General features: G+C 35.1%; 1 protein-coding gene across 3 annotated transcripts in view; it reads left to right on the top strand.

Moving 5' to 3' along the window:
• UBA6 (ubiquitin like modifier activating enzyme 6) overlaps nucleotides 1–27,327 on the top strand; it is an 83,974-nt gene that overhangs the window by 17,673 nt on the left and 38,974 nt on the right. For 2 of the 3 annotated variants that reach the window (XM_032334460.1, XM_032334461.1), the window contains exons 3-10: nucleotides 6,078–6,172; nucleotides 7,122–7,150; nucleotides 11,600–11,694; nucleotides 12,189–12,300; nucleotides 19,735–19,815; nucleotides 22,810–22,932; nucleotides 24,778–24,901; nucleotides 26,588–26,691. In XM_032334460.1, coding sequence (XP_032190351.1) covers nucleotides 6,078–6,172; nucleotides 7,122–7,150; nucleotides 11,600–11,694; nucleotides 12,189–12,300; nucleotides 19,735–19,815; nucleotides 22,810–22,932; nucleotides 24,778–24,901; nucleotides 26,588–26,691 — 763 coding nt within the window. Of the gene's footprint in view, nucleotides 1–6,077; nucleotides 6,173–7,121; nucleotides 7,151–11,599; nucleotides 11,695–12,188; nucleotides 12,301–19,734; nucleotides 19,816–22,809; nucleotides 22,933–24,777; nucleotides 24,902–26,587; nucleotides 26,692–27,327 lie in introns of those variants that run through there. The other variant, XM_032334462.1, reaches the window with a different exon arrangement.

Genomic DNA, 27,327 nt, shown 5'->3' with positions numbered 1-27,327 from the left:
CTCTCAGGTTGTTCTTTCCCCAGCTTGATGTTGTTTCTTCATATGCACTTGCTGATCTTATTCAGCTAAAGACTCAAGAAGAACCCTTAAAAATCTCTGGTGCTCTATCTGTGCATCTCTCTGCTTTCAAATTTTAGCATTCTTGAATTCACAGCCCTATCTCTTCAATTCAGGGAGACCACCAAATTCTATTTGGGCTCTCCTTCTCCACTGCAGTCTGAAAAGTAAGTAGCTAGTGCATTCATAAAGTTCACCTCATTTGTTTTTCTTCGAGATTACTGTCCTGAGATGCCTATTCTCTGTGTCAGAAGTCTGTTGTTTATTTATATTGTCCAGTTTCCAATTGTTTAAGGTAGGCAGAGGATAAATCTGGTCCTGTTAATTCACCATAACTAGACGTAAACATATTATTATATTTATTATGTATCTCTTACATGCCTTTCTTTTCGATGATTTTCTTTTTCCTGTTACAGAATGCTTTTCCTTTTTTGATTATTTTTTAACTCCTATTAAGTCTTCAGAGTTTGAGTTGGATGAAACTCATTTGTGAAGCTTTCCATGATCTCCAGTGATAGAGATAATTACTCCCTGTTCTGTATTTCAGATTCCCTTAGTTTCTAGTACTTTTGTATATAGTACTTGATAAAGAATTATTTGATTATTTATCTTTCTCTGTCAATAACATGTCACAGGCATTCTGCTAAGTATTCCATATATTTTTTCTTACTTAATTTAATCCTCATAGTACCCATTTGATGTTGTTGTTAAGGTCTCCACAGAGTGCCAGTGCCTGGTTAGAGATAGATATTTTAATGAATTTATGAGTACATGACAAAAATAATTGAAATCCATCCAGAAGAAAGTGATTAGTGGGGGCGCCTGGGTGGCTCAGTGGGTTAAAGCCTCTGCCTTCAGCTCAGGTCCTGGTCCCAGGGTCCTGGGATCGAGCCCCGCATCGGGCTCTCTGCTCACCAGGGAGCCTGCTTCCTCCTCTCTCTCTCTGCCTGCGTCTCTCCCTGCTTGTGATCTCTGTCTGTCAAATAAATAAATAAAATCTTTAAAAAAAAAAAAAAGATTAAAAAAAAAAAAAAGAAAGTGATTAGTGTGTTGAGGGGCCTCAAAATGATGTTATGTTTGGAATGTTTAAGGAACTGGAGATATTTAGTCTGGAGAAAGAAGATTCTGGAACCTGAATACCATCTTCAAATGTTTGGAGGGCTGTCACATTGAAGAGAGATTAGACAAGTTTCCTATGGTCCCAAGGAGGTAAAATTAGGACTAGTGGGTGAAAACTGTAGGGAGATACCACACTTTCATGAAAGGGAGAATCTTTAATGAATAGGGCTCTCTAAAAGCAGAGTAGATAACTTGGTAATTTCTTTCCACTGAATACTCCACTAATATTTTGAGTATCCGCTTAATAGAGTAAACTGTAATAAAATAGTGCTGGACTTGAGGTTACAGTCTAGGCTCTTTAAATCCCATCTCTACTACTTACTAACAAAAAGAACTTCATAGGATTTAAGTGTGTCAATTTCAAAGTACCTGACATTGCCTAACACAAAGTAGGTACTTAATTAGTACCCTTCCCCTTGGTGGTCAGACATTAAAAAGGTAGATAATTTAGGTAGCTGCTGAGAATCTGTCTGAGATTTTATGATTCTTTGGAAAACTTTGATTCATTTATCTTTGTTTTATCCTTTTGTCTGTAAGTTCTTTGTTATTTATAACCAAATTTGTGTCATGGCTATTCATTATTTACTGAAGTAATCTTCAAAATAATTCATGGGAACAAGTCTGAGATGAAAAACGTTTTTTTAACCTAGTTCCTCTGACTCTGAATAGGAGAAAAAGGACTCAAGTCCTCTGCCAGGTAAAACGTAAACATGTTTTTGTTCTTATGTGCCAATTTTTAACAAATTGTTTTTGTGTGTGTTTATAATGTGCCAGGCCCTGTTAATCCACTGAGAATACAGTAGTAAATAAAGGAAAGGCCCTGCCTTAAGGAATCTGCAGTCTCCTAGGAATAGTAGACAAGTAGCAAAATACACTGTGATTAATGTTGTAATAGCTGGAATGTAGGATGTTATGAATGCACATAAAAGATGATCCAGCACTGTCTTGAGTAAATTTAGGTGTCTGGAGACATATCAAGAGGGAAAGTAATATATAAGCCAAGACTGGAGGATGAGCAGAAGTTTTTCAGGCAGAAAATATTGAGGGAGAGGGATACTCCAGAAAAAAATGTCTCATGGCCAAAGACAACATACCACGTTTGGGGAACTAAAAACCTTTAGCCCACCTAGAACATGGAGTTTGATGGAGGAGTGACAAAAGATGAGACCAGAGAGACAAGCAGAGACTAGTTTATGAACAGCCTTGTGACTACTATCACAATCTAGACTTTATCATAAGGGAAATAGGAAACCATTGAAGTTTTTAAAGCAGAAGAATGATTTGACCAGATCTGTATTTCAAAAATATTATTCATGTTAGTAGAAAGTTAATAGGCTGTATATAAAACTGAAGAATATGAAATAAAAGTGTAAACATATTACTGGGGAAAAAAGGGGGCTAACTTTTTTAGAAGACACAACTTAAAGAATTGAGAGTGGTTGCGTTTGATGTATACAAATCTGGATTAGGAAGAGTTAGGGAACTGATTTTTTTTTTTTAAATTATTCCTCCAGTAAACCTTATTGGAATGATTTGACTTTCTTTTTTTTTTTTTTTTTTTTTTTTTTAAAGATTTTATTTATTTATTTGACAGAGAGAAATCACAAGTAGATGGAGAGGCAGGCAGAGAGAGAGAGAGGGAAGCAGGCTCCCTGCTGAGCAGAGAGCCCAATGCGGGACTCGATCCCAGGACCTTGAGATCATGACCTGAGCCGAAGGCAGCGGCTTAACCCACTGAGCCACCCAGGCGCCCCAATTTGACTTTCTTAATCTACACTGTAGCAGAGTGGGTGAGAGTGGATGATCCCAGTGTCTTGTGATCAAGTCCACATCCGCCTCCCTTTACAGCAGGGAGCCTGTTTCTCCCTCTTCGACTCCCCCTGCTTGTGCTCTCTCTCTCTCTCTCAAATAAATAAATAAAATTAAAAAAAAAAACAAAAGGTAAAGTATGGATGCTAAGACCAGACTGCTTGAATTGAGTCTTATTTCCACTGTTTGTAAATTAATTAATTTCTCTGTGCTCAAGTTTTCCTATCTGTAAAAATGGAAAAATAATAGAACTTGTAGAATTTAGTGAGGATTAAATGAGTTAATACAAGTGAAAACCTAAAACAATGTGGTGCAGAATAAATACTCAGTGTTAGCAGTTTTGCTTACATGTCAGCACTGTTGAGGTACTAATATACAAGAATAGACAAATTTACTGTTACATTGGAGGAGGAGTTTAAGTGTTTTTAGTAATCAAGAGAACAAGCAGGCAAAAAAATAAGAATGGGAATAGAATTCATCAACAGGGATATTAAAATTAATGTAACAGTGTATATAAAGAATGTTGTATCGTGACCAGCTGTTGAGTACATTCTGTTCAAGAGCACATTTGCAACATTTGCAGATTTTCAAATACTAAAAAATGAAATCATATAGGATTGTGATATCTATTCACAGTGCATTTAGGCTAGAACTTAACACAAAGGTAGCTAGAATAGTCCCCATGAAATTACAAGTTTAAAATACACTTCAGATTAACCCAAAAGTTAGAAAAGAATCGTAATTAAAACTGGAAAATAAGGAAGTATTATGTGTCAAAACTTGGGATGCTGTTTAAGATCAGTTCAAGTTTTACGTGTGTATTTTAGAAAAGAAAACCTAAAAACTAATAAGTTTTTATTTCAGGAAATTAGGACAAAATAAAATAGAAGACACCAGCCAAGGGCTAGCCTTGTCAATAGGCTAATGATCAGATCTACTGTTAACTTTTTCCTACATGTTAAGGATGTGAAACTACAGGGACTTTGATACACTGCAGGAGGAGAGTTGTTTGGTACACTTCAGATAAACAGTATGGCATTATCTAATAAAGTTATCCCTGCATTTCCTCTCCTGGATATATAATGATATATGTCTGTCTATCTGTATCTCTGTAGAAATGGCTGTGTACACATGTGTATCACTAGACATATCTAAGAATGCTGATAGTCTCACTATAAGTAACTGTCCAAAAATATAGAATAGCAGGGGTGCCTGGCTGGCTCAGCCAGGAGAGTATGTGACTCTTTATCTCAGGGTTTTAAGTCTGAGGACCACATTGGGAATAGAGATTACTAAGTAAATAAATAAACTTAAAAAAAAAGTCATTCCACAAAACTATAGAATAGTTAAATTATGTTATTGCAGTAGATTAGTACAATACAATAAAATAAAACTGAAAATCAGTAGCCATGTGCACTGATAATAAGTAAATCTCATAAATACAATATCATTCAAAAGAGGCATGGCACAGAAGACAATATTCAAAATGATCCCATTTATATAAAGTTCCAAAACAGACAATACTTAAATATATTGCCTAGAATTACACAAATAAGAGTGGCAAGACTGTATCATACACAATTCCATACATATCATAGTAGATAATCAGCAAGTATTTGATGAAAAAGTGATTGGTTTGGCTCTCTGAAACAGAAATGGTTAATACTGACTTAAAAAGAAAAGTCTAAGTTTTATTTTGCAGGAATAAGGAAGAAGGGGTGCCTGGGTGGCTCAGTTGTTTAAGCACCTGCTTTGGGCCCAGGTCTGATCCCAGAGCCCACATTGGGCTCCCTGCTCATTGGGGAGCCTGCTTTTCCCTCTGCCACTCCCCCTGCTTGTTTTCTCTCTCTCTTACTGCATCAGATAAATAAATAAAGGAATAAGGAAGGTAATAACATATAAATGATGTTTATAAAGTTTGTTCTTACTAGACAGGAAAACCGTTTTCAGGCTTTTAAATTGAATATAAATAGCTGAAATACAGAAATTAAATAAACATCTAGGGGCGCCTGGGTGGCTCAGTGGGTTAAGCCTCTGCCTTCGGCTCAGGTCATGATCTCAGGGTCTTGGGATCGAGTCCCGCATCGGGCTCTCTGCTCAGCAGGGAGCCTGCTTCCTCCTCTCTCTCTGCCTGCGTCTCTGCCTACTTGTGATCTCTGTCTGTCAAATAAATAAATAAAATCTTTTAATAAATAAATAAACATCTATATACTAAACAAACATACATTAAACCGGCATGTATATTATGAATTCCCAGAAAAAGTACTTGTAAACCAAGGGATTCACTTACTTGTACCTAACTCATCTTTCAGTGATTGTTGTAAGAATCCATTGGAATGTCCATTATCTTCAAAAACTTGATACAGCATCAAGTTTTTCACTCTTCTTTCAAGTCAATTTTCTATTGCCCTTATTACTGTATCTGACTTTTTAAAATAGCCAGTATGTATTTTTTGAAGTACCTATTCTGATGCTACCTTATGGTTATTAGTATGGATGGCTTAATGAGATCCCTTATATACTTTATCAGCATTTGTATTTAAAGTAATGTTTGGGGGCACCTGGCTGGCTCAGTTGATAAAGAATGTGACTCTTAATCTTGAGGTCAGGAGTTTGAGCCCAATGTTGGGTGTAGATAATTACTTATAAAAATAAATAAATAAAATTACATTAGAAAACTGCTGTATGTCACCTAAACTCCAAGAAGGAAACCAAATCTTTGGCTCAGAAATCCTATTTATAGTGAAAGGTCTACAGGGGAGATAACATACTCAGATGCCTGTAGTGGCCCCTGAGGTAATAAATGAAGGGAGCAGAATGGGACTACGTCAAATCTAGAGCACATAGTCGTCCCTGTCTAAACAGGACAACACAACTCCATCTGTTTGTTGCTATGAGAGAAGATGGGCCAGATCTTTAGTTTTTTTCAAAATATGTCATATATTTGGCAGTTAATTTAGAAATATCAAATACTGTGATCCAAACCATGTCTGTGGCAGGATCTAGTTGCTATGCTGTTCACTTACAAACATCTTTAAAGGATATGTAGTTTTGGTGAAATAATTTATTGTTTTTTATTGTTTTACCTACAGTCGACAGAGGTACGTTCTTGGAGACACAGCAATGCAGAAGATGGCCAAGTCCCATGTTTTCTTAAGTGGTATGGGTGGTCTTGGTTTGGAAATTGGTAAGTAGTATTTTTACATGTAACTTTATATGACACCTCGAGCAACATAAGTTCAAAGAATTTTCCCCTTGTATGTATTGTTTCCTATAAAGGAAATTAGATCCAAAACCTTGAGAAGATTCAGTTTTGGGTCTTTTTCTTTTTGGGTATGTTTTCTTTTCTCTCTCTCTCTCTCTCTCTCTCTCTCTCTTTCTCTCTTTTTTTAAGATTTACTTATTTATTAAAGAGAGTAAGCAGGAGCAAGGGGAAGGAACAGAGGGAGAAGCAGATTCTCTACTGAACAGGGAACCTGACCTGGGGCTCAATCCCAGGACTCTAGGATCAAGACCTGAGTCAAAGGCAGACACTTAACCAACTGAGCCACCCAAGTGCCCGTTGACAACACTATTTCATAATACTGTTTTTTTTAAAGATTATATTTACTTATTTGACAGACAGAGATCACAAGCAGGCAGAGGCAGGCAGGGGGGCGGGGAAGCAGGTTCCCCACTGAGCAGAGAGCCCAATGTGGGGCTCGATCCCAGAACCCTGAGATCATGACCCGAGCCGAAGGCAGAGGCTTTAACTCACTGAGCCACCCAGGCGCCCCTCATAATACTATTATATTCTTCTACAAAGAACTGGTAATGACGCTTTTGCTTTTCTTTGTGATGTTAATAGCCATTAATTATCATTTCTGTATCTTTAATTCATTATGATAGAGCACATACACACATACTTATAACAACCTGTCTAAAATAATACAGTAAAACTTTAGTGTATATATACCTCAGTGTGGTATGATTATAGAAAATTCAACTTTTTCCTTTTGGTTTGTCTGCATTTTCTAAGGAACTAGTATTTTTTAGGTACTAAAAAAGTTAAAATTATCCAAAGATGTGACCAAGCTCCATCCAAATGATCTAATATACATTCCTAATATTAAGCTATTTTTCTTTCTCCTTCATAGCAAAGAATCTTGTTCTTGCCGGAATTAAGGTAAGTGAATAAGCATCCTTGGTTATGGTAGTTGTTTGTTGTAGACTTTTTTTTTTGCTCATCATTAGTGGCGATCATTTTTACACTTTGGCCTAATTATTGCTGCTGCTTCATTTAGTAGCAAAATTGTTTTAATTCTGTATTTTCCTCTTTTTAAAAAAAACTATTACAGAAAGTTTAAAAATTTTATGAGACTAGAGTAATCTAAACAAAACCCCATGTACCCATCATGCAACTTCAGTTACTTGCTCATAGACAAATTTGTTCCATATTATCTCTTTCCCATTCCCCACTGTCCCCAAGCCACCAAATTTTTTTTTTTTTAAATAGAGATTTTTATTTATTTATTTGACAGAGAGAGGTCACAAGTAGGCAGAGAGAGAGGAAGGAAAGCAGGCTCCCTGCCGAGCAGAGAGCCCGATGCGGGGCTCGATCCCAGGACCCCGGGACCATGACCTGAGCCGAAGGCAGAGGCTTAACCCACTGAGCCACCCAGGTGTCCCCCCAAATTATTTTGATATAAAACTCAAACATCCATATAGGGGAAGGGAAGGAAAAATAAAATAATTTATTATTTTATTGAAAACTGAGGAAGATACAAACCATAAGAGACCCTGAATCCAATGAAAAAGACTGAGGGTTGCAGGAAGGGGGCGGTGGGAGGGAGGGGATAATTGGGTATCAGCATTAAGGAGGGCTTTGATGTAATGAGCACTGGGGCTTATTTGCAACTGATGAATCACTAAATTCTACCCCTGAAACTATTTTTAAGGAACCTCAGACACCCTCCTGTAGCATTCTTAAATATATTAATATATATCTCTAAATGATAAGGGTGCCTTGTGAAAGCATAACCACAATACCATTTTCACACCTAAAAATGTAACCAATTCCTTAATAGCATTGTCTTAGTTAGCTATTGCTGGAAACAAATTACCCCAAAACTTAGCAACTGAACTTATCAGGGAGCAGCTTAGCTGGTTAGCAGCTTAGCACTTATCAGGGAGCAACTTCGCTGGTTCGTCTCTTTGGGGATCTCTCATGAGGCTCCAATTACAATATTGGCAGGGCTGCAGTCATCTCCAGGCTAGGGAAAGAATATGCTTCCCAAGCTCCTTCACATAGTGATTGACAAGATTCAGTGGCAGGGTGGTTCCGCTTCACATTCTCACTTTAGTTCCTTGCTGGCTCTTGGTTGGAGGTTGCCCTCAGTTCTTGAAATGTGACCCTTTCCATAGGACAGCTCGCAGTATGGCAGTTTGCTTCATCAGAGTAAGCTAGCAAGAAGACAAGAAAGGGAGTGTTCTAGCAAAACAAATCAGTCTTTTGTAACCTAATTTCAGAGGTGACATTCCATTATCTATGCTTGTTTGCTAAAAGCAATTCACTAGTTTATGAATGTTAGGAAAGGGAATTACATGAAGACCTGAATAACAGGAATTGGGAGCCATTAAGGCTGTCTTACAGCCTGCCTACCTCAGTCATCAAATATCTAGTTAGAGTTCTAATTTTCCCACTTGTCTTATGAAAATTTTATTTGTTTTGTTCTAATCAGGATCCAAGTCAAGTCCATGTACTGAACTTGATTTCTTTCAATGTAGAGATTGCCCTTCCCTGATTTTTTCCCTTACAGTGTACTCAATGAAACCAGGTCATTTATCACATACACATCTACCCTTGTATTTCCTGTAAACTGGTAAGGTCTATCCAAAGATTCAAATTCAGATTTGGTTTTTTTGGCTTTTTATTGCTTCACAGATAATTTTGTTTTCTCATCAGGAGAAAATCATAATCTGTTGGCCTTATTTTTCTGGTTGTTACTAGCGATTAATGATCATTGCCTAAATACATTATTTCATTAGGGCTAATGGCATTCTAATTCTGTCATTTCTTTTTGATTTATTAGCTGGAATAATATTTTAGACTATTTTCCATTTATCACATATTTGGTTTCACTAAAGTGTAGTTTGTACATGTTTAAAAGGCAGAATAGGGGCACCTGGGTGGCTCAGTGGGTTAAAGCCTCTGCCTTCGGCTCAGGTCACGATCCCAGGATCCTGGGATTAAGCCCCGCATCGGGCTCTCTGCTTAGCAGGGAGCCTGCTTCCTCCTCTCTCTCTCTCTTTCTCTCTGCCTGCCTCTCTGCCTAATTGTGATCCTTGTCTGTCAAATAAATAAATAAAATCTTTTAAAAAAATAAACAAAAATAAAAGGCAGAATAAATACTTGATTTTTTTTTCACCCCTCATTTACCAGGTTTCAAAATCATTAGTTTCCTTTCATCCCCCAACACTGACTAGTGAACTTATGTGGCATGTGTGTGAACATCATGATAAACATGGATTTAAACATGTATAATTTGTTTTGATCAGTGTAGTTGTTATTCTCGTTGATGCTCAGATTGTTTCATCTTGGCTTATTGGGATCTTCATCAAGTTCTGGAGTCCTTCAGATACAACCCTAGTAGCCTTTGTCACTGATGGTAAAGACTTTTCAGTGGACAGAGCTAGAAAATTCATCATGAGTCAACACTGAAATTTCTGAGTTTCAGGTTTAGGATGATAGCCATATCTACCTCTTTAATTTTGTGATTTTGTATTTGTATCTCTTCTCTTACTCTGAGGGTTTGAGTCTTAATGACAGGGACCTAATTATGTATTTGCTTTATCCTATGTTGTATTATACCTATTTATGACATAACTTTAGGTTAACAGTTTCAGTATTGTTAATAACAATATAATTATTGAACTTACTTTAATGATTTTCTTTTTTATCCTTAGGAAAAATCCCATCCAGATTTGGCAGGCAAATTAACTACTTTTTAGAAAGCAGTAGTAGTGGATTTTTAGGGATCACTTTTTTAAATTTAACTTTTACTATTATAAGACATATCTAATTCAAAGTGGAAATTACAGTGGCACCTGCGTGACTTAGTCGGTTAAATGTCCAGCTCTTGATTTTGGCTCAGGTCATGATGTCAGGGTTATGAAATCAAGTCCCACCTTGGGCTCTGTGCTGGGCGTGGAGCCTGCTTAAGATTCTCTTTCCTTCTCCTTTTACATACCCCCTCCCCTGCCACATGCTCGTATTCTCTCTCTCTTAAAAAAAAAAAAAAAAAAGACAAATTATAAAGCAAGGTTTATTCAGGTTAATCTACTTTCTCTCTTATCTAATTCCCTCCTTCCCTTATTAGGTTGCCCGCCTTTTTTTCATGTTTTTAAATATAAGCAAATGCATACATACAAATATGCAAATCTGTATATGCATGTGTATACATATTTATCCCCACTTGCCTTTCTTAGATAAAGTATCATACTTGCCTCCACCTTGCTCCTTATCACTTAACATATCCTGGGATTACTCCCTAAAGCTAAATATATATATTTCATTCTTTTTTAATAGCTGCATGGGATACATTGTATGGATTATCATATATTATTACACAATTCCTTATTGGTGGACGTTTTTGTTGTCTTCAGGCTTTTTCTATTACAAATAATGCTACAGTTAATACTCTTGCACATATGTCTTTTTTGTATCTTTCCCAGTGTGTCTTTGTGATAGATTTTTAAAAGTGGGATTGCTGTATCAAATAAAAGCACACTTTTGCTAGAGATTGCCAAATTATTTCCCGTTGAGGTTATGCCATTCTATATTCCCACCAATAATATATGAGAATGCCTGATCACCTCATTCACCAATACAGTATATTGTCGAACTTTTAGATTTAAACATTCTGATGAATGAGAAAAGGAATTTCATTCTTGAGCAGGGTTGAACCTGCTTAAATACTTTAATAAAAGGCCATATGCATTTCTTTTTCAGTATACCCCATGTTCTTACACCTTGTCCCTTTTTCCATAAGATCTCTAATATAAGTTAAAAATGTTCTTTCCAGGGGCGCCTGGGTGGCTCAGTGGGTTAGGCCGCTGCCTTCGGCTCGGGTCGTGGTCTCGGGGTCCTGGGATCAAGTCCCGCGTCGGGCTCTCTGCTCAGCGGGGAGCCTGCTTCCCTCTCTCTCTGCCTGCCTCTCCATCTACTTGTGATTTCTCTCTGTCAAATAAATAAATAAAATCTTTTTTTAAAAAAAAAAAAAGTTCTTTCCAATTAGCCAATTGTCTTTCTTACTTTGAATATAGAGCATTTGAAATTGTTTGCTTTTGTGAGTTCTTTTGATTTTTTTGTATTTTGATTAATATAGTATGCTACTTTCCTAAATTAAAATTCTCTTATGGCTTAAAGTAGTTTTTCCTTTAATTTTCCTGGATTTCCAGGTGTATATGGTCATACTTCTGTGTGAATGAATCCAACTTTGTATGCTTCCCAATTCTGAAGCTTTTAATTACTTTGTATTGTTTATTACACAGGATAATTCTGATACAGTATAAAAGGTTTTGGAGATAGTTGTCTTATTCCTGACTTTAACAGAGATTTTTCTCTCTTTCAAAGGCACTTACCATTCATGATACAGAAAAATGCCAAATGTGGGATCTAGGAACGAACTTCTTTCTCTGTGAAGATGATGTTGTTAATATGAGAAACAGGTGAAGATAGAATATTTTGATGTATTATTGTAGGATTTTTTTTTTACTCTTGCAATTACTTAGAATATTTTCTGTGTCCAGTGCACTAGTTCATTCAGAGTTGTTTGACTCATCACCATAAATTCACATCACCATAGTAAAATAAGTGTTAACATATACTTACATAATTATTTATATTTGTGAAATTTTTAAGATATTCATATTGCTACCTAGAAATGAATTTATGATTGTTAAGGGTCTTTATTATTAAAAGACTTAGTATGGAACCATAGGGGTACACTTTGAGACTAATATGGTTTACTATGGAATATGACAGTATGCTACATCTCAAGATTGTATAGTTATCTGTGAAAGTCTTATAAATTTCCACTGAAATTTTCTAACATTCAGGTTTCTCTGATGTTGTCGAAGTGTCCAAGTATGAGAGATTGGGTATATTGAAGGAAAGAATAGTAAGAGTCTTTTCTTTTCTTTTTTTTTTTTTTTTTTTTTAGGGCTGAAGCTGTACTTCACCATATTGCAGAACTAAATCCATACGTTCATGTCACATCATCTTCTGTTCCTTTAGATGAAACCACAGATCTCTCCTTCTTAGATAAATACCAGGTTGGTACTCTATTTTATATTTATATTTTATATGTTTTATACTAGATGTTATTGACAGATTATAAGGCAAATTGTTACATGTTATTTTAGTATATAATTAAACCTAGTCTTCTGAACAGAACAGAAAATTTTAAGTTAAGAGACTTCCTTTAGAATATTACTTTTCTAATGCCCCATTTTAGGGAACACCCTGAGAACTACTGACAAAACCATTACATTTAACTAATGGTTTTGACTAATGACCATATACATGTGGAAACCCAGCTACTATCACAGTAATGTTCATCAAAAACTACCCAGCATGTATTTCTAGCAACATGTATTTCTTTCTCCTGCACCTACACGTCAGTTGGAGTTCAGCCATTCTGGCCTGAACTCAAAATTGCAGAGTCTGTGTTTTGTTCTGTATGCTCTCTTCTAGAACCAAGAGTCCACCAAGTACATGGTTTCATGGCAACAAAAGAAATGTGTAAAGTCAAGTCCAACTATCTAAGCACATTTCAAGCTTCTGTTCATGTTACTTCCATTAGTATTTCATTGGCCCAGGCGAGTCACATGCTCAAGCCCGAAGTCGAGGAGCAGGAATGTAGTACACTGCTCTTCCTAAGGCCATAGGCAAAGGATGATGTATAATCCAATGGCAGAGAAATAAAAAATGCAAATCAACATTCAGTCTACTTTAGTTAAGATTAACTTTAGTTAACCTTAAATAGTAACAACAATTCTCCACACCTTAGATGTTTCAGAAGTGACTAGGTTAACCCTGGTTTTCTCTGCAAGTAAATTATGATATTACCCATTTAGGGAGAAGCACTCTGTTTCACCTTTACTCAGTACTTTTGACACTGTGTGACCATGTGTGTGGGGGGGGGGGTTTTACCCAACCAAGCAGGCAGTTCTCCAACTCCCTGGACACCTAGTTCAGTGTCCTACAGTTCAGTTCAGTTTTGACACTATTACTTGGAAAAGATAGCTTCACATCCCATACAGTAAGGATTCATTTCCACAACAGCCCCCTTTTTGCCCCGTTTCTGACATGAATCACAAGTTCGAGGTTGTTATCCTGTGCTTCTAAAGACTGGCTATAAATCAGAGATTCCCACACCCCCTCCCAGGGTCTAATTAATTTGCCAGAGCAGCTCATAGAATGCAGGAAAACAGTTTACTTACCAGATTGGTTTATTTAAAAAGCTAATAATCAATTAATTAATTAATTAATAATTAATAAACCCTAATAATTAATTAATTAATAATTAATAATCCCAGGGGCACCTGGGTGGCTCAGTGGGTTAAAGCCTCTGCTTTCGGCTCAGGTCGTGATCCCAGGTGGGGCTCGATCCGATCCCAGGTGGGATCGAGCCCCACCTCGGGCTCTCTGCTCAGCAGGGAGCCTGCTTCCCCCCACCCCCCTCTGCCTGCCTCTCTGCCTACTTGTGATCTCTCTCTGTCAAATAAATAAATAAAATCTTTAAAAAAAAGGCTATAATTCCGGAACAGTCAGATAGAAGGGACGCATAGACTAATGTATGGGGAAAGGGGCACACAGCTTTCATGCCCTCTCCAAGTATGGCAGCTTCCCAGCACCTCCATGAATCCTGAAAGCCTTCTGAGCCCCTAGTTCAGGGATTTTTATGACAGCTTCATTATGAAAGCACAATTGATTAAATGATTGATCTTTAGCAGTTAAGTATATCTCCAGCCCCTGTCTTCTCCATGGAGGCCTGAGACGTAGGACTGAAAGTTCTGAATTTTAAATCACAAGGTTGGTTCCCCTAACAATCAGCGCCCCATCCTTAATGACATCCAAATGTCATTTCATTAATCTAAACTCAGGTGTAGCTGAAAGAGGCTTGTTATGAATAACAAAAGATGTTATTTCACCTTTATCACTCTGGAGCTATTTCAGGACTTGGGACAAAACTAAATACTATGACAAAAGATGCCTCAAATGCCTCGATAGCTCTTACATAGGAAATTACAAGAGTTTTTGGCTCTATGTGCCAGGAACCTTGGATAATGACCAAAAAGTATATTTATTATTATAATATCACACTAATTTTAAAACCAGCATAGGCTTCCATTCTAGACTGCATAACTTGAAATCCATCCTCTACAAAGATGCATAATAGACTTTCTAAGTAAAATTGTTTAATAGACTTCCTTTTTCTAAATTTTTTTATTAAAGTATAATTAACATATTAGTTTCAGGTATACAGTATAATGATTCAACAATTCTGTGCATTACTTAATGTTCACCATGTTAAGTGTAGTCACTATCTGTCACCAGTGTTATTACAATATTATTAATTATATTCCCAGTGCTGTACTTTTCATCTTTGTGACTTATTTATTTTAGAATTCTAAGTTTGTACCCCATACCTCATCATCCTCTTTACCTATTTTACCATCCCGCTACTCATCTCCCCCCAGCAACAACCATTTTGTTCTTTCTGTTTGAAGACCGGGATTTTTGTTTGTTTCTTTGTTCATTTCTTTTATTTTTTTGGATTCTACCAACAAATGAGATCATAGAGTATTTGTCTTTGACTTATTTAATTTAGCGTAATACTGTGCAGGCCCATCCATGTTGTCGCAAGTGGCAAGATCTTACTCTTTTTTATGGCTGAATAATATTCCATTATAGCTTTTCCTCCAGTTTGCATTCTCATCAACGGTGCAAAAGGGTTCCTTTGTCTCCACATCCACACCAATACTTGATATTTCTTATCTTTTTGATTCTAGCCATTCTGACGGATGTGACATGGTACCTCATTATGGTCTTCACTTGCATTTCTCTGATAATGAGTAACATTGAGCATCTTTTCATCTGTTGGCCATCTGTATGTCTTTGGAAAATGTCTGTTCAGGTCCTCTGCTCATTTTTTAATCAGATTATTTGGAATTTTGTTGTTGTGTTGTATAATTTCTTTATATACTTTGCATATTAACCCCTCTCAGATAGATCATTTGCACCTGCAAATGATAGGCTGTCTTTTCATTTTATTGATGGTTTCCTTCACTGTTCCAAAGCTTTGATACAGTCCCAAAAGTTTATTTTTGCTTTTGTTTCCCTTGCCTAAGGTGACATATCTAGAAAAATGTTGTTGTGGCCGACGTCAAAGAGATTACGCCTCTGTTTTCTTCTGGGAGTTTTATGGTTTCAGGTCTCACATTTAGATCTTTATTTTGAGTTCATTTTTGTGTTTGGTATAAGAAAGTGGTCCATTTTGATTCTTTTACATGTGGCTGTCCCAGTTTTCCTATCACCATTTGTAAGAAAACTGCCTTTAGATTAATTGAACATAAGGGCATGGGTAAGCATGGGTTTATTTCTGGGTTCTTTATTCTGTTGATCTATGTGTCTCTTTTTGTCCCAGTACCATAGTGTTTTGATTACCTCAGATTTGTAGTTTTATCTTGAAATCTGGGATTGTGATATCTCCAGTTTTGATCTTCTTTCTCAAGATTGCTTGAACTGTTTAGAGTCTTCTGTGGTTCCGTAGTATTTTTTAATATTTTTGGTATTATTTGTTGTAGTTCTGTGAAAAATGCTGCCGGTATTTTGAAAGGGATTGCATTAAATCTATAGATTGCTTTGAATAGTATGGACTTCTTAACCGTATTAATTCTTCTAATCCATGAGCATGGAATATCTTTCCATTTGTTGTATTATGTCTTTAATTTCTATTGTCAGTGTTTCATAGTTTTACCTCCTTGGTTTTATTTTTAGATTTTTTTTTTTTTTTTTTTTTTTGGTGCAGTTGTAAATGAGATTGTTTTCTTAATCTCTCTTTCTTCTACTTCATATTGGTATATAAAAAGAGATTTGTGTATATTAATTTTGTAAACTGTGATTTTACTGAACTCATGTATCAGTTCTCATAGTTTCTTTGCAGTCTTTAGGGTTTTCTATGTATAGTATCATCCCATCTGCAAATAGTGACAGCTTTACTTCTTTACCAGTTTGGCTGCCTTTTATTTCTTTTTCTTGTCTGTTAGCTACAGCTCAGACTTACAGTACTGTGTTGAATAAAAGTGGTAAGAGTGGGCATCCTTAACTTGTTCCTGATCTTAAAGGGACAGCTCTCATTTTTTTACCATTGAGAAGAAAATGTTAGCTGTGGGTTTTTCACATATGGCCTTTATTATGTTTAGGTATGTTCCTTGTAAACCTACTTTGTTGAGAGTTATTACCATTAATGGATGTTGTACTTTGTCAGATGCTTTTCCTGCATCTGTTGAGATTTAAGTGATCCTACGGTTTTTATTCTTTCTCTTGTTAATGTGATTTATCATTTTGATCAGTTTATAAATATTGAACTGCCTCTTGCATTCCTAAAATAAATCCTACTAATCTTGGTAGAGAGGGTTGGTTTTTTTTTTTTTAAGTTTTTTAATGTATTATTGAATTCAGTTTCCTAATATTCTGTTGAGATTTTTGCATCTCTGTTTATCAGAGATATTAGCCTGTAGTTTTGTTTGTTTGTTTTTATAGTATCTTTGGTTTAGAATCAGGGCCTCACAGAATGAATTTGAAAGTTTTCCTTCCTTTTCTCTTTTTTGGAATAGTTTAAAAAGAATATATATTAACTTTTCTTTAAAAGTTTGGTGGAATTCACCTGTAAGGCTGTCTGGTCCTGGCCTTTTGTTTTCTGGGAGTTTTTTGATTATTGATTTGATTTTTGATAGACTTCTTTTACATGAGTATCTGAGCCTAAAATAATGTAAGGGGTGTGCTCAGAGACCAAAAATGTACATTAGCCAAAGGAAATGAACTGCTTATTGGCTATGGTCACTTTTAGACAGGGATCACTGGTTTCAGTAACCACATTTCTTGGGAATTAGTGATAATTTAGAAACAGAAGAAACAAAATGGTTTACACGAGAGAGAGAAATGGATTTTCAACCTACCCCTCTTCGTAAAGTTAGAACCTAAGAGAGCTATACAAGGAAAGTGTTGATTAAAATAGTCTTTTGCCCATCAGAACAAGATTGCCTGTTTTCTTTTGAGCTCTGGATGAAAAAAATAATGCTCTTCTCTGGGAATTCACAACCATATGCTTGTCCTCACCCGAGTTTGGAGATAAACTTTACAATTCTTTATAATGTAAAATTTCCCAAGCTGAGAATTTGACGTAAGAAGTAAACTGGTGATATCCTGGAATGCCAGAAAGAAATTAAACAAATACAAAGGAATCTACCTCCAACTAAACCATGGTATATTCCAGTATATAAAGCTACTTTGAAGGTGATTCGGGATACAAAATAACAAGACAGGAAATGTAGTGCAGTGTGATCAAGAGTCAGTGAATATAACAAATAATAGAATTAACCTCCAGGAATTTCAGATAATAGAATAATTGGATACAGACTAAAAAATATAGGTGTTCAAATGACTGAATCTTAAAAGAAGGAATTAAATATACAGTATGGGAATAAAAAAAACTTAAAAACAGGCAGATACGATAAAGAATCAATAGAACTTTTAGAAAGGAAAATATAGTCTTAAAAATTAAACCTCACTAGGTAGATTAAGCAGTGGGTAGATACAATTGGAGTAAGAATTAGTGAACTTAAAGAGCTAAAGAGATTATTGAGACTATAGCCCATTGAAATTAGAGTTAAGTGTGAAAGAGAAATTAAAAGAAATGAGAGCTTTGGTTGCCTGGGTTGCTCAGTCAGTTAAATATCCAACTCTTGATTTTGGCTCAGGTCATGATCCCAGTGTCCTGGGATCAATTCCTTCCCCCCCCCCCCCCGCCCCCCAAAAATCTGGCTCTCTGCTCAGTAGGGCGTCCACCTCCCTTCTCCCTCTCCCTCTGCCTCCTTCTACCTCTCCTCCCCACTGGTCATGCACACTTTCTCCCTCTCTCTGTCTCTCTCTCAAATAAATAAATAAGATCTTTAAAAGAGAGAGAGCTTAAATGAAAAGGTTCAGTTCATCAGATTAGATTTCTGGAAGGCGAGTATTAGGAAAGAGCAATATTCAAAAAAATTATGGCTGAGAATTTTCCAGCATTGATGAAACACAAATTAGATTCAGTGAATGATAAGTCTCAGATTTTATTCTGTTTACAAACTTAGTAAGTTAGCCTGTTAATATTACTAGTTGCTGGCAGAAAACATGAGATTTCTGGGTCAGAGACTAAGGACTTTATTACTCAGAGCATGGTAAGAAGTATGAGTGTCATGAGATAACTGAGTGTTTCAGTCAGTTAAGTATCTGATTTGATTTCAGCTCAGGTCTTTATCTCAGGGTCGTGAGTTCAGGCCCTACGTTAGGCTCCACACTGCATGGGGCCTACTTAAAAAAAAGTTATATTTGTTTCATTTCCTCTTGTCTTCCCTCCAACCCCACTAGTGTAGTGCCAAGGACTCAGTGGATGTCTGCTCAGGTGATGGGTCCCTTTTGAGAAGAGGAGCACTGAGCTTGGGAAACCTGCTGTTTTATAGCACGCAACAGATATATGTTTTCCCTCTTTGTTCCAGAGGGTATCAAACCTCATTCCTAAGCTTTCACAAAGCAAATATAATCCTGAGAAATGACCCAGGAATGGTCGAGAGCCTTGGATTCATGGCTGACCCAGTTGAGACATGTACAAAAAGTAAGAGACCCATCGAAGAGAAATATCTCCCTGCAGGAAGCATACCATATTCTGAGCTAGATGAATAAGAATAAATTCACACCTGGATATTTGTAGTGAAAATGAGTTATACAATTAATTCATGGGAGTGAGCAGCGAGAAAAAGTCTGGAATGAGAGCCTAGTTCTGCTTTTGCCACTTGATAGATGAATAACCGTAGGAAAATTTTTGACCTTTATGAAACTAAGTTACTTAAGATAAAATCTAATTATAGAGCTGTAATTATCTCACAGGGTGATGATAAAAAGGTAAGCATTGAAAATTACAATCTGCTGGGGCACCTGGGTGGCTCAGTCGTTAAGCATCTGCCTTCAGCTCAGGTCATGATCCCAGAGTCCTGGGATCGAGCCCCGTATCGGGCTTCCCTCTCCAGCTCTCCCATGCTTGTGTTCCCTCTCTCACTCTCTCTCTCTGTAATAAGTAAATAAATAAATAAAATAAATAAATGAAAGAAAAAAGAAAAAAATTATGATCTGCTTTTTTTAAATAACAGAAATTGGTGGTTTCACTAATAACCCTGTCATAAAGCAAAAGTCATATTGTGAATCTGTTGAATATCTGAAGTAAAAGCAAGCTAAGCCAACTAATGTAATATGTTATTTTTACTTTTGCTATTCCATAACTCTGAAGGTTTTAACCTTAGGATGGAGTACAATAGAATAGTATTTTTTAGTAAGGAAGACAATGTTTTTCTCATGATGCAAACTGAAATGCTTCTGATTTAGAAGTGTATTTTTCCAAACTAATTGTTTATTTTCTAGTATTTAATTTCTTATGTTCTTCTTAACAGTGTGTTGTATTAACTGAGATCAAGCTTCCATTGCAGAAGAAGATCAATAACTTTTGCCATTCTCATTGCCCTCCAATTAAGGTAATAGTATCATTTAATAATGACAGGTAGTTAAAGAAAGAACACTTCCACTATTAGAATTTGTAGGTTTTCAGTGCGTTATATAAAAAGTTTCTTTTTACATGAGGATACTCACAGTACTATTTTCCTCTCTTAATTTTGGCATCATGTTCATTTCCTGTTTTCAAAACCAAGATCTAAATTTGACTTACAGCAAATTACCAAAACTAAGGAAGAAATAAGGTTAGGAATGGAAAGAATAGTGAATATTGACTTCATCATTTAACTTTAAAAATGGCATAATGGTGGTTTTCAAGACGTTTATTGGTTCTTGTAAGAAAAACTGATTGAGCATCTGCTACAGATACAGTTGGAGGCAGTAGGAATACATTAGTGAATAGGACAAACATTTTCTTACTCTAGAAAATTATCTAGTAAGGAAGATACATAGTAAAAAAGCAAAGAAATACCTAGTTTCAAGTCCTATGGAGAAAAAAAGCTAGGTAAAATGTAGAGTATAATGTCTACATGACGTTGGGATGGGAACTAGTGTTGGTTCTCTTAAATTAAAGGTCAGGGAACTCCTCTTTGGGGAGATAACATTTGAATAGAACCCTGAATAATTATAAAGAGCCAGCTGTAGAAAATGTGGGAAAGAGATTCAAATCATGAAGAACAGCAGGTATAAAGACTTAAAAGTATAAAAATTTGCTTGATGTGTTTAATTAACAGGAAGACGCAAGCAAGACCAAAACAGAGTTTGGGTAAAGAGGATATGAGTACACATTTTCAGAGGATTGGGTTCAGAGAAGTAATTAGAAGGCCATAACTTAAATAACTTTGAGGATAGCTGAGTTTTAAGCCCATGATTTTGGACTAATGTATGTTTTTTAAAAGATTTACTCTGGATATATGCTGTATAGAAAATAGTCTAGAGCAGTAGTTTTCAAAGTATGGTCCAAGGATACTGAAATTCTTGACATCTTTTCATGGGATCTGCAAAGTCAAAACTATTTTCATCATATTATTATAAAATGTTATTTGCTTTTTCAGTCTGATTTTCTTATGGGGTACAGTGGAATTTCCAAAGTCTAGATGATGCGTAGTGATACTATTGCTTTGACAGCTAATGGAATGTGTGTGTATTCTTGTGTTTTAAATGTTTCTCAGTTTTAATCTCTAACACAACAAATATCAATAGTTATAACCTATGAAATAAAAACTCTTTCGGCCCTCAATAATTCTTAAGAACATGAAGGAATTACAAAACCAAAGAGAAAAGAGAGCCATTGAAATATGAGGGTAGAATAGAGTAGCCTATGTGAGAGATGCTGGTGCCTTAATCAAGAGAGGTGGAAATAGAGATTGTAAGAAATCACTGAATTTGAAATATGAGAATAGATGAATATGAGTTGTGAAGGAAAGAATAATCAAGAATGACTTCTAGATTTTTCTGGAGTAATTGAGTTGTGGTGACATTGGAAAGACCAGAAATAGGTTTAGATTGGAAAAATCATAATTGATCCTGTGCAGTTACATATATATTACTAGCTCCACCTCCTTTGTGGGATTATTTGTTCCTTTGGAAAAAGAAAAAACTGTTCGTTCCTTGGAGGTAAGCACTAAGCCAACAGCCATACTCTATTAAATAGATGTGGTGAAAATTTTTGGATTGTGGTGTTTACATAACATATTTGCATTCTGTGCAACATTATGCTGTGGTTCACAGTTTAAACAGATGAATAAGACATAAGGTAGTCAGTAAACTTAAGACAGGGCACAGAAGTTTTACAAATTAATTACACTGAGTTATGAGCTAAAATCTTTATTTATGTAATTGATATACACTGTCTTACTTGAAAGTTGTTCTCAAAAGAAAATGTCCTCAAGTTTACAGCTTTTGATGCTAAAAAGTTTCTAAATTTCTGCTCAGTTTTGTCTCATAAAAAATGCTGTGCATGTCCATTTTGATAGTAAAGGCAGTACATGATCCAGTAGGAGGTAGTCTTCTATTGACTCTCACTACTTCATGTAATAAGTGGTATAAATTACTTTAATGGGCTACATTTTTATATCCAAATATGAATATACAAGTTTTTATTAAAAAAAAAATGACTTTATACAGGATCATATGTGTTACAGAGTAAGAATTTCCCTTTATTATTTTAACTCTAAAAACAATTTTGAGCACAAAAACAGTTTCTTTACAGTTTTTTAGAATGGAGAATATTATAAAAATCACTTTTAATAAAACAGTGATTAACAATTGTGTGTAAGAATCTGATTTTTACCTCTCTTCACTTTGATGTATACTGTTAGTACCTCAGCCCTTTTCTGTTTGTGGCCTTCATTTTCAGCTTTGAGCTCTGTTCTAGTTTCCATTAACTCTACTTTTAGTGACTAGGCACTCATTATTTTCTCAAATGGAAAGTAAAAATTCACTGCTAAGACCATTGAACCAAAATAACCATTTCTTAAATATTTTACTTGATTTTTAGGACAAGGAAAGAATTTTTGTCATTTAAAAATCAGAGAGTGTAGGGGCCTCTGGGTGGCTCAGTGGGTTAAAGCCTCTGCTTTGGCTCAGGTCTGGATCCCAGGGCTCTCTGCTCAGCGGGGAGCCTGCTTTCCTTCTCTCTCTCTGCCTGCCTCTCTGCCTACTTGGTGATCTCTGTCAAATAAATAAATAAAATCTCTATAAAAAAAAAAAAATCAGAGAATGTATAATGATGGTTGTGTCATCTTCTAATTGTGTAATACTTAGAAATATCCAGTCCCAAATACCAATATCCTTGATTCCTGAAACAGTTTACAATTAATGTATTTTATTTGTGATTCATTTTATATCCCAAAGGATAGTCTTTTGTTTGTTTTTGGTTTTGTTCTGTTTTTTTGTGGGGTTTTTGGATAATCTTAATTACAAATAAACATGTTGTGAGGGGGCTTAAAATAGAGGTGGAGGTTTTTTCTTTAGGTAAATAGATAAGCTTGAACTTATTTTTTATCATTTCACAGTTCATCAGTGCAGATATGCATGGAATTTGGTCACGGTTGTTTTGTGATTTCGGTGATGAATTTGAAGTTTCAGATACTACCGGAGAAGAGCCAAAAGAAATTTTCATTTCAAATATAACACAAGTATGATTGTGTGTGTGTATATATATATATATGCATATATATGTATTTATATGATTAATTTTTTAATGTTGTTGTGAATATAATTTTGCAAATAGTGATATTAGCAAAATGCTGTAATATGCAGTATTTTTCATTTGTTTTATAATACTTTAAGATAATTTGTAAGGGAATATTGTGTAAATCTCTTTTTTTGTGTGTGTGTAAATCTCTTGATTACATTATAAAGTTAGAATAGACAAGAGTATCTGGATTCCTTCTAACATTAATAATTGGTACATAAACATTTACTTATGTCATAATTTTAATTTTGTTCAGTGTGGTGCTCCTATTGGACATGAAGTATGATTCAGTGTTTACTGAACAGTGTTTATTGTGTCAGATTGTAGATGTACTAAGTATGTCATAAGTCACCTGGCCCATCACTTGACTACAGGAGGATACATAGACAAGAGCTTTTTTAAAATTTGTTATATTTCTAAAACATCATTTGGAGGAGGAAAAAAGTTAAGAATTACCCTTAAGATCAAAAAGTATGTACTTTCTAGTCACATTAGAAAGTTCATATAAGCTTAAGTTTTTAATTCCCTAAAAGAATTGGAGAAAAATCATCATGATCAATTTCTTACTTTTTTTTTTTTTTAGTTCTTGGTTTGTTTGTTTTAGTCTAAATCACTACATTTATTTGCATCCTTTTAGTCAGTTTACATTAAAGCTCAAAAAGAAGCCAAATATAAGGGAGTAATATATTTTGACCTGATAGTGTTTGTGCTTCTGTCTTTATGCTTGATTTTTAACCCAGTGTAATGTTGCCTTTTCACCCCTTCTTAGGAAGAATGCATTTGAAAAAATCATTTTCTGTCTCTCTACTTACAGAATGATTTTTTTATTCAGCCTTTAACCTTTGTACTTGATTTTAGTTTGTCCCTGCAAATATCATACAGTTAGAATATGCTCCAGGGTCTAGTATGGATGCTTGTATTACGTTGGTATTTTCTTTTATTGAACAGTGCACAAAGTATGAAGGTTATCCATAAAGAATTATAAAATAACCATAAATGTTCCCATTTAACTTACCTTCAAATTATTCCTCTTTTTTAATAAAGTCCTTATGAATTTTATTCTTCTTGAGACATTAGTAAACCACATTAGGTTAATTTTATCTACATGTTTGTGATCATGATTTTATTCTTTTCCAAATTATTCAGTCCACAAGAGAATTTTTAGAATCTTCACAATTATGAAAGACAGAATGACAATTCTTTAGCTTTTATTAGATTAAGTTATCATTACCTTATTCAAGAAGTGTGTTGGATTATATGTAGTTGGGAAATTTGGGGGCCTTTGACCTATCCCATCCATCCTGTTTGGTAAGATAAGCCAATTTCTTCCCATTTTTATCCTGGTAAACTGGGCTATGTATTTTTTTCCTTTAAAGTGTTGGGCAAGCTTTAAACTACCAGTTTTCTGGCTTTAAATTTCTGTCCTTCTTCCTTCTATTTCCTTGATCTTAAAGTTAGATTCATCATTTTTTAACAGTTTTTTGTAACAAAACTTTAAAATTTAAATTTGATGACTTGAATGTCTTTCAGAAGTCACAGAAATCTTTATATCTGTGAAATATCCGAACTCCCTTGTAGAATCTGTCTCCCCGAAATATAAAAATTCTGTTTTAAACATTGATAGTAAAATAAGATGATCATTATTTTGCGAGAATTCTTAAAAGGCTTTTACTAAAAAAGGAATGTCCCAGTATTTTGACTATTTTGAGAATTTTATGATAACATGGTCCCTTTTGTGAGAGATTTAAAATTTGTACAAAAAAGGTATACATGAACTTGTTTTTAGGCTAATCCTGGCATTGTCACCTGCCTTGAAAATCATCCTCACAAACTTGAGACCGGGCAGTTTGTAACATTTCGAGAAGTTAATGGAATGACGGGTTTAAATGGATCTACACAACAAATAACTGGTAAGTTCATTTGTTTTATTAATTCATTTATACTTACTCATTATTTAGCACTTTAGTAGTTCAGACAATCTACTCAGTGCTGAGAACTCAGCATTAACTCCGACATGATCTAGTTCTTGGCTTCAAAACATTCGATCCAAGTGAGGAGATACTTACCTTAAGCAGCAATGGTATAAACAGGATACAGGCATTCTGGGAACTCTAAATGTAGCAAGGAAATCTACCCAGTCTTGGTACAGCAGCAGTGAGGACAGAATATCTTGATTAAAATTTTAAGATTGGATTGACTTAGGAAAGTGATAAAAAGAATATTCTATGCAAAGCCAAATAATAAAAGGCAAAACAATTCAAGGGACTAAAAGATATAATATGGCAGGGTGGCAGTGGGAGTTGAGGTAGCAAGTCTTAAGGCATTTAAGAGGAAATTTCATGATCTCATTTAGCAAGGAAGCAAATATTGCAACATGGGCAACTTACTCATTTAGGGAGTGCAAAAAGGGAAGTTTTGAAGAGAAGGTAAGGTGGAAGGGCAGTTCAGGCCCGTTGTAAGGTGGCTATGAACTATACATGGAAACGTGTTTTTATTCAGTGGCTTGGATGGAAAAAATGAATGGATGTTGTTGCAGGCAAGTTTGTGGGTTTGTTGGCAAAAGCCGAAGGAATTTGGTTTTTTTAATAGACTAAGATGAGGTCATTGCCCAAAGGAGAGGAAAGGTGCCACAGTTAGAGATTTGAGGAGAGTAAACATTTTAAAAAATAAAAAGATTTAAAAGAAAATAGAAAGATTATCAGTCTTCATTTAGTGCCCATTTGAAGTTGAAGATAGTGAATTTTTAGCAGTGTTAATTTGCATAGTTTGTGATTTTCCTTCAGCCATGTTTAAAAGATGTAAAGACATTGCTAGACATCTTGTAACTCAAAGGTGGCATGTTTGTTTACACCTGTTAGCTAAGAACGATTCATGTTAATCTTTAGGACATTTGAAAGTCTAATTATGTAATTACTGTATAGACTAGTAAATAGATTACTTTTTTTTTCTTGTAATGACTGCAAAATGGATCCTTAGGAGAGAAAAAATTAGTCCTGTTATGAACTCTTTATACTAAAACAATTTTGGATCTACAGTTAGTTGAGCATCTTTGGTAACAAAATTACTGGATTTTGTTTCCCAGACTATATCCAGATACGTAAAATACAGGTTAGATCATTAACATTAAAGAATTTTTATCTGCTTTTGCAGAAATCGACTCAGCTAATCATTTAGGGTTATTGTTATTTTGGGATCTGTGCCATGGAGGATTGTGATAGTTCAGAATCTTCAGGCGACCATTTGTCTGCCTACCTACTCATTAGCCAGTACCACATTATATTTTAGTATTAATTGTATATAATTATTAGTTATCAATATTAGTTATTGATGTCTTATAAAATGATTTTACTATTTAGTAGTAAGCATCCCTCATTACTGTTACCCCCTTTGGGTTTTCTTGGTAATTTGTAAGTGCTTGAGTTCACATTGGAAAAATAGTGTGCCTAGTTTTCCACACTTTCTGCCCCCTCCAAAAAAGATTTATAATGGCTTCTTCTAATTGTATAAATTGGGGAAAATTAAGATTTTTATCATGATAAGTCTTCAAATTTAAATACCTGTATCAGTATATAATGGTTTTCTTATTTTTCTTTTAGTGGTATCACCATTTTCTTTCAGCATTGGTGATACTACAGAACTGGAACCTTATTTACATGGAGGCATAGCTGTCCAAATTAAGACTCCTAAAACATTTTGCTTTGTAAGTATTGTTTTTTTTTGCTTTAAATATATTTCTTTGCAGAAGAGAAAAAAAAAGTAATAGTTAACCAGACAATTAATTCAGTAGATTTAGTAGCTGAACAGATTTTTGGTTTTTAATTTGTACATACTTGGAGGGAAATGGGATCAATTTAGGGAAATAAACTGATAACAATAAAAAAATTTTATATCTAGAAAAAAAATTTTATATCTAGAATACCAATGCATGTAATTAAGGTATAAAAATTACCTCAAAAGGACTCTACTTTTTTGAATCATCAAAGAGTTGATCATTCTTCTTATTCCCTAAGACAAAAGATAAAACTAATATATGTTTGAAGGATTTAACAAGCATTGAAGCTATGTTTTGTTTTACTACTCAATTATTTACATTTTTAAATTAAAAGGAATATTTTTCATACTTAGTTCAGGTTTTTAAATTTTAATTTCAGGAAAGAGTGTGTATGTTGGGAATATAAAATAAGCCTATACAAACTGGCATTGAAAGGAAATTTAAGTTTCTAAATAGATTATAGCAGGGACATCTGGGTGGCTCAACCATCTGCCTTTGGCTCAGGTCATGTTCCCAGGGTCCTAGAACTGAGTTCCACATCTGGCTCCTTGCTCAGAGGGAGCC

Source organism: Mustela erminea, chromosome 2, assembly GCF_009829155.1.
Source record: "Mustela erminea isolate mMusErm1 chromosome 2, mMusErm1.Pri, whole genome shotgun sequence".
NCBI classification, from domain to species: domain Eukaryota; kingdom Metazoa; phylum Chordata; class Mammalia; order Carnivora; family Mustelidae; genus Mustela; species Mustela erminea.
This window is presented reverse-complemented; position numbering and strand designations above follow the sequence as displayed.